Genomic DNA, 14,678 nt, shown 5'->3' with positions numbered 1-14,678 from the left:
AGGCCAATGACCAGACAAGAAACAGGGCTGTATAAGGTATTTACTGGCAGAAAAAAAAAAATTACTATCCAAAGTTAAAACAAGGGCAGAGGATTTAATAGAAAGATGAAAAAATGACTGAAGGTCCGCTTTAAGCATAACATATCAAATGTATTTAAACAAGAGACTGCAAACTTTGGGGGTCACACTTCAGAGAAAAGCTGCGTTTTTTCTGCATTAAAAAAAAAAAAAAAAAACAACAAAAAAAAAAATTGTTAAAAAATTCTCCGCAAGGGAACACCGAAAACAAGGGTTTTCTGTGGGCCCTGTTCACACTCCCTCACAGCTGTCACCTGTGGACCAGAGCAGTGTGAAAATAATGCAACTCCTCTGCATTTTTTCTGCACCGCTGCCGCTTCACAAGTCTGTGCAACTCTGCGTATTTATACAGGGCATCTGAGCTGCTATGCATAGATATGAATTGAATGTCACTGAAATTCCAGTAAAGTTTAGAGAAAAATAAGGGGGGGGGCAGGGACAGTGCCTTGTATTGTAAAAATGCAAGGCACTTTCCCCCAGCTGAGATCACTACCTGCAGAGAAGAAACAACTTTTTTCTCTGCAGGTAGTGTGAACATCCCCAAGTATGTGATGCAAAGGATGCCACGCACACGGTACAATCCGATTACACAAAAACTGTACACTCCACTTAAAGCGGAAGTCCACCCAAAAGTGGAACTTCCGCTCATTTGTCTCCTCCCCCTCCGATGCACATTTCCGGGGAACGGATACCTGTCTTTGACAGGTACCCTGTCGCCACTTCCAGGAGACTGGGTTGCAGCAAATTACATCAGAAGCTCGGCACCCTACTCCTCCCTCCTCACCACCAGGCCAGTAGGAGAGCGCAGTGGTGCCTCGTGCATGCTCAGTAGGGACCTGTAATGCTTCACTACCGGGTTCCCTTACCAGCAATGGTGGCAGCAGCACCCGCCGGTTGATGGAAACATCAGGTGTGGTACCGACGTCGCTGGACTCCAGGACAGGCAAGTGTCCTATTATTAAAGATCAGCAGCTGCAGTATGTGTATCTGCTGGCTTTTTATTTTTTGTAGGGGTGGGCAGACCTCCGCTTTAAGATTTGCCAACAACTTTGAAAGGGCCTACAAAAGCAATCCATGCAATTCATATGCAGTCAGCTAGTCCCACCTTCTACACAATCACCGGCAATAAAGCAGATTGTACAATTATTTTGTGAAAGGTTTGGCTAGCTTACCTCACTTCTAGAATAAATTTTAGCAATCTCAGATCCGTATTTTCCCCCACTTTGCACCTTATTAAATACGGCCTAAAAATGGTTTATGCATGACCAAGTTGAACATTACTGTAAATTGTCCTAAATATTATAAATCAGAAAAAAACATCAACCTATTTTGAGCAGAACATAACAGTTTCATAGTTCTATAATCTCTTCCCACCATGCCAATTGCTCAAATCAGTGCTAATGAACAGAGCTGCAGTATTGTCACTATTGTTCTGCTACCCACAAGGATAGAAAAGGATAGACTAACCTGAAAATGGAGTACTTGGATGCAAGGGGAAGATTTTCCCTTTCTCCCTTTTCTTGTGCCCGCCATTACCACATGCGTCAGAAGCCAGGTTAGAAAGGCTAGATGCTCTGATTTTACCCTCTACTGAGGATTCTTTATCAAAGTCACGTGGCAGGGTCCAATGCATTTCCCTTCCCCAAGTGCCTGGATCTTCATGGGAACGCTTTACTGACAAGGGGAAAATCCTGTGGTGAAGTTGGGGGCTCCGCAGCTGGGGTGAAAAAGACGGACCAGAAGAGAACTCTTTATTATTTAATGAGGAGTGACTAGGCAGATCACCGTCTGCATCAGAGCTTGTGCATTTCTCAATTCTGCCATTCCGAGGAGTCACTGTGGGTAAGCCCAGTGAGTCCAGTGAACTTATTTGTTTCATCAGACTGGGACTGATATGGCCATGCCCTCCTTTACGATCCAGCTGCCCCAACCAATATTCTGTTTCCTCCAAACTGTCACTTTTAAGAACTTTAAGGAGCTTTTTGTTGACAAAACCATTTAACTGGCCAACCTCCTGATCAGCCATGGCATTAACATCCATTTTTTTCTCACAGGCTGACTCGCCCACCGTGGGCAGCTCAATGGGCTCAGGCAGTGTAAGAACATCTGCTTTTGGAACAAACTCATTTGGCGGTACAGACAGGACAGCTGTGACATTTTCATCTGCATCATCTTTAAGTGAATCCTCTGAGAAACTGTATGTAGTTACCACCTTCTGCACACAGGGACTAATGGTCTGCACTTTAGCTACAACAGTCCTGACCTCTCTACTACTAGAAGACTGATCACTCCCATCCTGTTCCATAGAACTCCTTTTTGATAAATGTTCTGGAACTGCAGGCTCATTTTGTTGTTCCTGCATAATTCTGAGGACACCCTGGAGGTCCCCCATAGGACTGCCATTCTGTGGATGCAAATTTAAATCACTAAATACATCATTGTCATACAATGACTGGGAACTACCTGTTGCTGACTCCGCACTAAGCATCCCCGAACTTTCACTGCATTTACCATGAGAATTTTTCACTGAAAGACTTGCAGCATAACTGCACTTGTTTTCTAGAGACTTAAGTCTTGGGCGTAACAAGTCATCCATGGAACCTGCCAAGGAAATTCTTATAGATGGTGTTCTCTCTCTGCCTTGTGCCATTCCCGTCTCTGGGGCCCCCTTCCACTTCATCTTCTTGTTCACAAAGTCCTCTATGCTCTCTTTTCTTCGGCTGAACCTCCTCCCTTTTTTACCTTTAGTTGAAGTCTTTTTTTCCACAGAGGCCATTAATGACTCATGGAAATCAATAGGAACAGAAGAGTCCTCTAAAAAATGGGATGCTCCAGGCAGGTCATGAAATTTGCCGTCCTGATTTCCCATTTTAAGCCCTGGGTTGTGGATGGTGTGGAGGAGATCGGTCAGCAATTTGTCTTTGGCAGCCGTGAGCTTGTACAGCTCTGTGAGCAGGTCCCTTGTTGTAGATTTCTTTAAGGCCTCCGAAAAGCTTCCATAAGGTGGATCTTTGTGCTGTGCCTGCTCCGTCTCCTCCCTGACTCGAATGCAGCTATCAAAGCATGCTCCAGCCTTGTCTCGAGTTACACAGCGTTTGTACGTGAATCCCCTGACATTACCCGAAGGAAGATAGAATCTGACGTAACAGAGTTCCATAATGGGCTTGTGCAATTGGAGAACAGAGTTTGCACTCTCCATTTTCCGCCTCTAATTATTTCAAAATTTAAATAATGTTGTTAATGTTCTCTGTGCTACATGGCAGAACATGTGATAACCAGGCTGAGAATCATCTGACTGAGATCCACAATAGCTTGGCCTGTTAGAGCAAGAACAGAGGAGAAAAAAAAAAAATCAGATAGATGACATGCTAGATACAGATAAATACAACCACAAGTCATTCTCCATCAGTGCAATAAACTAGATTATGTACATTTGTATGAATGACTAACAGGGAAACTGCTGGTGATATACAACAAAACATTTTCTAAAAAAGTTTTACTACATTAGGACTGCTGCAATACACATACATTTAAGCAATAAAACGGAGCAACACTGCACAAAGTTTATTTAAATATGTCAAACATTTTAAATATTAAGCTTCTGTCAGAGAAAAAAAGAAAACAAAACCTGTGTTATATTTGTATATTGCTCATTATCTTCATAAATCTGTAAAAAACAGAATGGTTATATTACAAAACGCACTTTACACGCTAAACAGGATATAACAATTACCAAATTTGTGCAGATTTGAATCCTTAAAAAATGGCATGCACTTTTAAAAATGCAACTGAAGTATATGATCAGCTTGTTAACCTGTAATCCCCTGTACTGAAAGAGTGTGGAGAATGCATTAAGCAGAACCAGATTGGTTGCTGAGAATGTCTGCTTCTGTCCCTATACGGCCCAATCAACAGGCCAGTGTTCCAGACCAAGCAGTGCTGCAGCAGTCATGGACCAGGCTTTGCTGTCTGGCAGAAATGCACAGATAACCAGACTGGCTTCACTGAATTACAAATCCTTTGGCAAGTACAGCAGTCCCCATCCATGTGGATCAACTGTATATAAAAGCTATATTAGTTTAATTAGAATGGTCATGGGTAAATCACTTAACAACCGGCCCATAGCCGAATGACGGCTGCAGGGCGGTTGCTTAACTCTGAGAGGACGTACTATGACGTCCTCCCAGAATTCCCCTCTCTCGCGCCCCCTGGGGCGCGCACCCGAACACATCCGCATCACGGATCCCGGTAAATGGCCGCTGATCGCAGCCGTTTACCATGTGATCGCTCCGTCAAATGACGGAGTGATCACATGTAAACAAACCGGCGTCATCTCATGACGCCGGTTCCTTTCCTCCCCTCCTGTGTACCAATCGGGGAGAGGGGGAGGGATGGATGGCTGCAGCGCTGTGGGCTGGATGTGTAGTGCCCACAGCGCTGCACAGTGACATCCAGCCAGCCATCCATCCATGCTCAGCCATCCCTAATGCTTTGCAATGCCCTGCACCACTCTGCAATACCCCCGCCATACTGAGCCTCTGTATGTGGCCAGGCTGTGGAAGTCTCACACATGTGGTATCGCTATACTCAGGAGGAGTAGGAGAATCTATTTTGGGGTGTCATTTTTGGTATGTACATGCTATGCGTTAGAAATATTGTATAAAATGGACAACTTTGTGTTAAAAAAAAAAAAATGCATTTTAACCACTTGCCGCCCGCCGGCTGTCATACAACGTCCTTGACTTTGTGCGGGGATATCTGAATGATGCCTGCAGCTACAGAAGCGAACGCATATGTAAGTCCCGCCCACACATGAAAACGGTGTTCAAACCACACATGTGAAGTATCGCTGCGATCGGTAGAGCGAGTGCAATGATTTTGGCCCTAAAAATTTTTTAAGGGTCGCCTATGGGGATTTTTGAGTAGCAAAGTTTGGCACCATTCCACAAGCGCGTGCAATTTTGAAAAGTGACATGTTGGGTATTTACTCGGCGTAACTTCATCTTTCACATTATGCAAAAACATTGGACTAACTTTACGGTTTTGTTTTTTTTAAAGCACAAAACCGTTTTTTTCCCAAAAAAAGCGTTGCGCAAATACCGTGCGAGATAAAAAGTTGCAATGACCACCATTGTATTCTCTAGGGTCTTTGCTAAAAAAACATATATAATGTTTTGGGGTTCTATGTAATTTTCTAGCTAATAAATGATGATTTTTACATGTAGGAGAGAAATGTCAGAATTGGCCTGGGCACTCCAGAACGCCTGAAGGTGCTCCCCTGCATGTTGGGCCTCTGAATGTGGCCATGCTGTATAAAAGTCTCACACATGTGGTATCGCCATACTCGGGAGTAATAGCAGAATGTGTTTTGGGGTGTAATTTGTGGTATGCATATGCTTTTGGTGAGAAATAACCTGCTAATATGACAATTTTGTGAAAAAAAAAAGTAAACTTGATTTTGCAAAGAATTGTGGGAAAAAATGACAACTTCAAAAAACTCACCATGCATCTTTCTAAATACCTTGGAATGTCTTCTTTCCAAAAAGGGGTCATTTGGGGGGTATTTGTACTTTTCTGGCATGTTAGGGTCTCAAGAAATTAGATAGGCCGTCAGTACTTCAGGTGTGATCAATTTTCAGATATTCGCACCATAGCTTTTGGACTCTATAACTTTCACAAAAACCAAATAATATCCACCAATTTGGGTTATTTTTACCAAAGATATGTAGCGGTATAAATTTTGGCCAAAATATATGAAGAAAAATTAATAATTTGCAAAATTTTATAACAGAAATGAAGAAAAATCTATTTTTTTACAGATTTTTCAGTCTTTTTTCTTTTATAGCGCAAAAAATAAAGAACCCAGCGGTGATTAAATACCACCAAAAGAAAGCTCTATTTGTGTGAAAAAAAGGACAAAAATTTAATATACAGTGTTGCATGACTGAGTAATTGTCATTCAAAATGTGAGAGCACCAAAAGCTGAAAATTGGTCTGGTTATTAAGGTGGTTTAAGTGTCCAGTGGTCAAGTGGTTAAATATGTATAAAAACTGTTTACTTCTTGGTTATAGCATTAAAATCGGAAAAACAGAAAATATAGTATAGAAATATTTCATTGAAAAAGTAGAGATGCATGATTAATCGCTAAAGAATCTAAATCACGATTTTACTCCATCCCTATCTTAAAACAGCATTTTCCCGATTCTATGTAACAAGTGCAGAGTTCTGACAGCTGACAAAAAAAAATAAAATCCAGGTATTCTGACAAGCTTCTCATCAGAGATGACTATAAACAAAGTAACATTTCATTCTTAGATCAAAAAGGAATGAACTTCGGTCTGTAGATGAGGGCAGTTTAACCAATTAAAGACTAAACCTTTTTCTGACACTTGTTGCTTAAAAAGTTAAAATCAGTAAAGTTAGCCCAATTTTTTTGTATAATGTGAAGGATGTTACGCCGCGAGAATCATGAGAGAATCGTGATTTTTATTCTCAAAATCCTGGTTTTGATTTTAGCCAGAATCGTGCAGCTCTTTAAAAAAAAAAAAAAAAATGCAATCCTTAAGAATACATTTACATATAGAAGAGGATACATTCCATTTACTGTAACTTTGTTATTTAGCAAAAAACACAAAAAACTGTAAAATGCTACCACTGACTTTTTTCGGAATGGATTTACATACAAGTTTTCTATTGAAATCACACAATCTATTCATATAATCTAAAGCAATCAAGCATGGACATGTAGCGCTGGTAGATTTTACAATCTACCGCTTCCAGGTAAATTTAGTGGATCATCTGTTCTGTATATAGTTCAGATTTAATTTACAGTTAGATTAGCCTCTGTTCTAGCTTGGCTGTGTTGCGTGTAGTTCCGCATTCTGCCTGTGGGTGTCGTCACCATGGGTCGGTGTTGGAAGCCAACAAGCTGAAGTATATGAGTGCTCTTCTGTCCCGTAGACAACTCGGCGGAGGTGGTCCTCCAGGTTGCATTCTGGAAGAGAGTATTTATGGGACAGACGCCATGTTTCAGAAAGCTTTACCTCGTGGCCCTCCTGGCCTAGAGGCATGTGTTAGTGAGTTCTACCTCGCGGCCCTCCGGCCTGAAGGGTTGCGTTGCAGCAGCCGAGCGGGTAGACCCAGAAGCCTGTCTGGGGTCTGCTCTTGCTGGGATGGTCCTGTGCTGTCTATCTTGCAGGAGGAACAAGGACAATCGGGAAGATCCAGGGGAGGACCCATCTTGGAAGGGACCATGCAAGGCTTCTCTTGAGAAGGGCCTGGTGACTCGATTGGAGAACGCATCCTAAACTACTCTACCGCACAAGTACTGCCGGGTCAGCTTAAAGGTTCTGGTACTGCGTTTGCTGTTCATCAAAAACTACTACATCCTGTGGCAGAGGATCGTACAGTTTTGTTTCATCCAAGTCTGTAGCAGAGACTTTTTGTTCGTGCTGCGTTCCGGCTGCTAGGTTGGTGAGAGAAACCTATCCGGGCGGGCAAAGATTTAATCCTGAGTTGATATTCATCCCAAAGATTTCAATTTCTTAGTGCTACGCCAAGAAAAGGTATTTGAACTTCCCTGCAACTCTTCTTCTACCTCTTTCCTGCTACTTCTTCCTGTTATTTCCCATTAATGCATTGGAAAAGTATTCAAGTGACTGGTGCCTACATTGTCTGATAATAAGCTCAACGGGACCCTTGACCCGGTACTGGTGAAATTACAGGTAAAAAGGTGACGGTAACAGTTTGCTAAAAATCAGCAGCTCCACCGTGCGTTAGTGCTACAGACATAACCATTGTCCTGTTGCCCTTCAATTCATAGTGGTTTTACCAACTAGAATTTCTGATGCCCACATCAACTTTATAGAATTCATCAGGTTTATAGTTGGCTCAAAATCAAAGAAATTTGCACCATCTATGGCCTAAATAACAGGTTACAGATTTAGAATGAAGAGTTGTTGTAATTACTAAATATACTTAAAAGTATGGGAATCAGGGTTTTTGTATAATTATACTTACCTAGCTGGATGCAGGATCGATGCATGGATCGGTTCGATGCTGCATCTGTCCCCCGCCGGCTCCAAGACTGAGAACTGAGCGATCAAACACCGCTGATCGATCAGTACTTAGGAGTTCTGTGAGCAGAAAGCAGTGATGTTCAGTCACCGGCTCTCTGCTCTGAACCCCCCACCCCGTGCTCACTGGAGCGCTGGGCTTTGCAGGAGGTGGGAGCGAGTGGTTCGCCGAGAGGCGGAACCGGGTGCCAGTCCAGGCATGTGGGTGGGTCCTGACCATATGGTTGCATTCTTGCCCGAGCCTGGACTGGCTTTGTAACATCAGCTGACAGCAGGCTTCAGTCCCGTCAGCTTTGGCTGTACTTTGCCATTAATTCTTGAAATTGGAGGGCACATAATACACAACAGTTCTTTAGTACCCAAAACATGATCTAGATGCCTGCAACAACGCACTCATTCCATGGATAATGACAATATATGTTTCAAGCAGGTGCAGAACTGGTTATGCACCCATCCAGAGCTTATCTTCGTTATAGACCTACTCAGCTAAACCATGCTAAGGACAAGTAGTGACAGCACAAAAGGACTAAAAATCAAGTTTTTTTTTTTTTATTAAAGAAGATTTCTGCTCAGTTTAGACAGGCTTCTTAAGGCCTTATGCACACTATGTTTTTGCAGCTATGGGCATCAGATATTTTTCCTGCCTCTAAACTCCCCTACATGTTAGGGCTCATGTACACCTGAAGCTTCTAAACTTGAGATTTTAGGAGCTTTTGACTTTTTTTTTCCTAAACTCAACTCTATAAAACGTGTCCATGTACACACAGGCTTTTACAAGAGTTTAAAAAGATGCTGCGGTTAGGGGAAGTTCAACCTCCCTCTCCTGAAACGCAGAAGAATCGCATTCAGGATAGGAACATTTTGACCGCAAACACTCGAGGCATGAGGCCCAGACTCGAGGCATGAGGCCCAGACTCGAGGCATGAGGCCCAGACTCGAGGCATGAGGCCCAGACTCGAGGCATGAGGCCCAGACTCGAGGCATGAGGCCCAGACTCGAGGCATGAGGCCCAGACTCGAGGCATGAGGCCCAGACTCGAGGCATGAGGCCCAGACTCGAGGCATGAGGCCCAGACTCGAGGCATGAGGCCCAGACTCGAGACATGAGGCCCAGACTCGAGACATGAGGCCCAGACTCGAGACATGAGGCCCAGACACGAGGCCCAGGCATGCAGATGGACACAGTGAAGCTGCAGATGGGCATTGTTGACCCTATTTTGCACTTACAGTAGCTGCTGCATTCTCACCCTCGGCTTATACTTGAGTCAATAAATTTTCCAATTTTTTTGTGGTAAAAGTAGGTGCCTCGGCTTATAGTTGGGTCAGCTTATACTAGAGTATATACGGTAATTTTAGAAGCCAGATAAATTATTCTGCCCAATGAAATTAAACGCCCAAGTGCTTGATGCCTGTAAACATGTCTAAACCAGTTACACGCTTTTACAAGCTTTTCTGCCAAAATGCTGCTTGCTGGGAGGAAAGGCTTTTAGGAGTTTGCAAAACATCCTGTGTGCATAAGGCAGGGGCTTCCAAACTTTTTTCAAAGAGGGCCAGATTTGATAAAGTGAACATGCGTGAGGGACAACCATTTTGCCTGACATTCTTTGAACCATTAAAATTCGGTCTAAGTGTGTTCATCCGAGCACTAATACACTGCCCAACAAGAATTCTCTTGCCTTTGTGGCTGTGTGTGGTGAAGAGATGAGTTCGGACATTATTTGGATCTCTATCTATCTAATAGATAGAGATATATATCTGTATATCTTTTGTGGCTCCTACGAATCCCCGAGCGCCACTTAGGACTAAGAATGAGCTTGGGCGTGTTATTTGGATATACCGTATTTATCGGCATATAACCTTTACTTTAGGAGGGAAGTTTCAGAAAAAAACTTACATTTTAAATAAAGAACTGTGAAGGAAAATAAGGGTCAGTCCCCATCAATGCAGCCTAACAAGTGCCCATCTGTAGCCTCACCATTGCCATGAACGCAGCCTCACCATTGCCATGAGTGCAGCCTGATCAATGCCCATCTGCAGCCTTGGAGGTGACAGGGAGGGGGGCGGGACGAGCGCCAACAGATTACATACAGGAGAATCTCCCGTTTACACGGCGGCCTCTTTAATACAAAGTCCAGCCTCCTATGATAGACAGAACAGTCGTCCAATGCCAGCCCAGGAGATGGGACTTCCTATTACAGATGCCGCCAAGTAAACAGGAGATTCTCCTGTATGTAATCTGATGGCGCTCGTCCCGCCCCCTCCAAGGCAGCGCTGATAAATACAGTATATATCTTTTGTGGCCCTGGGGGCCACAAGAGATACATATATCCAAATTACCAGGGGGGCCACATTAAACCGGAACGAGGGCTGCAATTGGCCCGTGGGCCGGACTTTGGACATGCCTGGCATAAGGCCTTAAAGATGAACTTCAATTGGTTGCAAAAGGCAGAAGGTTTTTTTATCTTAATGCACTGTATGCATTAAGATGAAAAGCTTTCTGTGTGCAGCAGCCCCCTTACACTTACCCGAGGTCCCCCACTGTCCAGCGATGTTCACAAGTGTCTCAGCCGCCAGATTCTCCCCTGTGATTGGCTGAGACACAACAGCGTCGCCATTGGCTGCCACTGCTGTCAAAGTCAGCTAGCCTATCAGAGGAGAGAGGGGGAGAGGCTGGGTCGGGCTCAGTGTCTGAATGGACACAGGGAGCTGTGATTTGGCTTGGGTGCCCCCATAACAAGCCGCTTGAACAGGAGGGAGGGGCCAGGGGCACAGACGAGGGACCCGAGAAGAGGAGGACCCGGGTTGCTCTGTGCAAATCCACTGCAGAGCAGGTAAGTAGAACATGTTTGTTTTTTTTGGTTTTTTTTGGGGAAAAAAACAAAACACCAATGAGACTTTACAATCACTTTAAGTGTCAAAAAAAAAAAATGGCATTGGCCAACAAAGCACTTTAAAAAAGAGAAACCATCGCTTTGGCCATGTTATCAAACTCAAACAGGCTTAGGATTCAGCATTCCAGGAGGTGCACAAGGTTCTTCTTCAATATCGAAGCATACTAAGAAGTCTATAGGAATGGACAGGATTGCAGAACACGCACAGGCCTAGCAATCTAATGTGTAATCTTGCTGAATTGAGGATAGGTGAATAGAAGTCGGGGGTCTGCGGCTGTTTTGATATAGGTGTAACTCTACACTTTATGTACATATATATGACTACCAAAGAATTCATAATTCCCTACAAGTCTTGTGTACACACCAGCTTGCTTATTGGGTAATGTTGTAGAAGCAGCACACTGACGAATTCCACCCTTTGATCTCTCTGCTAGACACCATGTTCAATGCCTGTACATCATGATGCCCTGTCCGTCAAAGAATCTGACTGGATTCTAGCATTGGCGAAAAAACACACACCACAATCCAGGTAAATCAGATGCGTAAAAAAAAAAAAAAAAAAAAAAAAAATGAAGAAATACATGTTCTGTAAATACTATCTACAATTAAGAAACACCATCCAAGCACAATTTGACACCCAAGATACACACTTTTTCCATCATCCTCTGATCGGCATCTTGAGATCACAAGGCCCTAAAGGTCTGATCTATTTAGTCTACTTCCATTTAAAGTGTTACTAAATCCACAACAGTAAAATTAGTGCGTTTAAGCAATAAAGCATGCTGGTTATACTCACTGTGGAACCTAAGGGGTTAGTCCTTTGCATTGTGTATAAAGGCTGTTTGATCCTGTCTTTGATACTCCTCTTCTTCCACCGCCTCCAAAAAATAACCTGATATTTACAGAGCCAGGGGACCGGTTGCACATGCTCAGTTTGGTGTGTATTGTTAGAGAGTTTGCTTTTTCTTTTTCTTGGGAGGGTACATGTGATCAGCACAGAGTCATTCGACACTGTCCAGACAGAGGATCGGGGGATAATGAAAACTCCTCCTACAAGCTTTAATAGGAACTGATAGAAGTCACAAGGCTGCTATATACTGCTGAAGAGAAAAAACCTATCAGTTTATAATTTACTAAAATAACTGCATTTCCATGTTCTGTGTACCGTGGGAGACCAGATAAAGTGAATGCAGTTTCTGAGTTTAGTAACACTTTAATGTACGCTAAACTTAGTAAGGCCCCACTTGGTGTCTGCTCCAAATGGAAAACTCGAATCCCCAACTTTTACTACGAGGACTGAGATGAAGTCTGCTCTTCACTCGACAGTATCCCCAGCTATCAATAACAGGTTAATATTGATATATCAACACCCAAAGGGCGGATATCAGCGCAACAATTTCAGACCTGCCGGGCTGAGAGTCCAGGGTAGGTAACCTGCAGCAGGAATGTCCACAAAGACTTGGATGATAATGGTTAAAACACACAAATATACAGTGCAATGGAAACATTGACCTGCTGGCCTCTAAAGTCCTTATAGGGGTCAGCTGGATGTATGAAGTTTCCAGTGACTACCTCAAAAAAACCTGTGTAAAAGCACATAGACCAGTGGCGGTGCATCCATTAGGGGCACCGCCTCCTCTGCCACACCACCCCCTTTGTGTAGAATAGATAGATTCATGCATAGCATGAATCTATCCACGGACCCTGTAGCCACCCCCCATTCAGGAGCCTGGCCCTTTTTCAGATGCCAGACGCCTGAATTCCAGCGGCGGGGGGTGTTTTTTTGAAGCACACGATTAGAGCCATAGGCTTAAAAAAAAAAAAAAAAAGGGGGGGGGGACTTGGAGCATAAAGCATTGAGCTCGCAGTCCACCCAGGTGTGTTAGAAAAGCAAATTAATATACGCTTTTCTAACACTGAACCGCCTCTCAGCCAATCAGGAGGCACGTGTCTAATACCTGTCACCTGATTGGGTGCCTAGCAGAAGTAGGACGAGACAAATGGAGGACACAGGAGCCTCCGCCTGACCCACTGCTCATCCCACAGCTCGCCGCCGTCATCCGATGCCTGATCCCCCACCAAGATGGGGTAAGTGTCAGGCAGCGAGCTGGGGAGGGGGTGCACAAGTGGTGGAATTTGATGTGTTTCAATATTTTTCAGAATTGTTTTTAGTTTGCGCACCAGCCGCCACTGCTATAGACTGTAAGATGGGATTGTTCAGTTAGATGGTGTAGGCACTGAGCCCATGCTGAGACCATTGTTCCATCTATATACAAAATAACTCCGTCCGGACTGAGTTATTATATAGATGGAACAATAGTCTCAGTCCCTACACTAACTGACCAATCCCATCTAACAGTCTATGGGCTTTTACACAGGTAAAAGCCCCTATAGGGACTTTAGAAACCAATAGGTCAAGGTTTCCATTGCGCTGTAGGTTTGTGTGTTTTTACCATTAATACAACTATATGTCTTCCATCAGTCTTAATTTAATCCCGGTTAGATTACATGCTATGCACTGTCTTCCTAACTGGAATTGTATTAGTTGTGCCAATACAGGAGCAGACTTCATCCACATTAAAAGTGGGGTATGCCTGTATCTGGTCCTGTCCAGTAATTGCTAGATACTGGAAACAAAATAGTAGAACTATTATTATCAACTATATTGTTGAGACTAGTCCCTTTTACTCCAGAAATCTGTTTGTTTCTGCCTTCTAGAAGAACAATGGCCAGATATGTGAGACTACTACGTGAAATACTATTTCTAGCCCATAAATCAAGGGTCTCAAACTGGCGGCCATCCAGCTGTTGCAAAACTACAAGTCCCATCATGCCTCTGCCCGTGGGAGTCATGCTTGTAACTGTCAGCCTCGCAATGCCTCATGGGACTTGTAGTTTTGCAACAGTTGGAGGGCCACCAGTTTGAGACATCTGCGGCATAAATAATTGCTCTTAAACAGATGCAAATCCAGCCCACCCTTCCCTCGTTTAGTGAATCCATGTTGTCAAACAGATTTTGCCATATGAAAGGGTTATCTATGAACTTAGCAGCTCCCCTTAAACACAAAATTTGGGATGCTTAGTGTACCTCTGCTCTTACTATGACAACCTCAGAGAATTAAGTGGCGCCCTCTTCACTTCCCACGTTTGAATTTGATACAGAAGACGTGAACCAAAAAGAACTATTTTTTTGTAGGATATTGAAATGACACCAGGGAACACTGTTAACCCCTTGGTGCCGACAGTACTCAAATATGCAGCCCCACTGGACTAGGATTTTTTTCTGTGGGGCCGCATGTTTGCACATCTCCCTTTGAGTTGATAGCACGCTGCAAGGCACGCTCCCAGCACAGAGACCTGGGTCTCACTGAGAGCCCCAAGCCCCGTACTAGCAATTGGGGTGCAGAACTCTGATTCCAGATCACCTGATCATTGTGGTGGCCTCCGATTGGCTGATCAGTCACTGTAAAGCCGTTCCCTGTGTTTTCTCTCTCTGTGCCTGGAGGAGAGAGAAACATTGCATCTCTTCCCTGTCATTGCAGAGAGGGAGAAGGAAAAAAAAAAAAATTGGTGTAAAAAATAAAATACCTGGATCAAGGTTTGATCTAGGCAAGTGCCAAGGTTAGTATTTGGG

General features: G+C 43.7%; 1 protein-coding gene across 2 annotated transcripts in view; it reads right to left on the bottom strand.

Annotated features, from left to right (window-relative positions):
• The window catches only part of FMN1 (formin 1), a 482,430-nt gene that overhangs the window by 376,221 nt on the left and 91,531 nt on the right, over positions 1 to 14,678 (bottom strand). For both annotated transcript variants that reach the window (XM_073609885.1, XM_073609886.1), the window contains exon 2: positions 1,546 to 3,395. In XM_073609885.1, coding sequence (XP_073465986.1) covers positions 1,546 to 3,277 — 1,732 coding nt within the window. In that variant the 5' untranslated portion in view covers positions 3,278 to 3,395. The remainder of the gene's footprint in view (positions 1 to 1,545; positions 3,396 to 14,678) is intronic.

This window comes from Aquarana catesbeiana, linkage group LG13, assembly GCF_042186555.1.
Source record: "Aquarana catesbeiana isolate 2022-GZ linkage group LG13, ASM4218655v1, whole genome shotgun sequence".
In the NCBI taxonomy this organism is placed as follows: Eukaryota; Metazoa; Chordata; class Amphibia; order Anura; family Ranidae; genus Aquarana; species Aquarana catesbeiana.
Note: the sequence above shows the minus strand (reverse complement) of the source record. Positions and strands in the feature narration are given on the sequence as shown.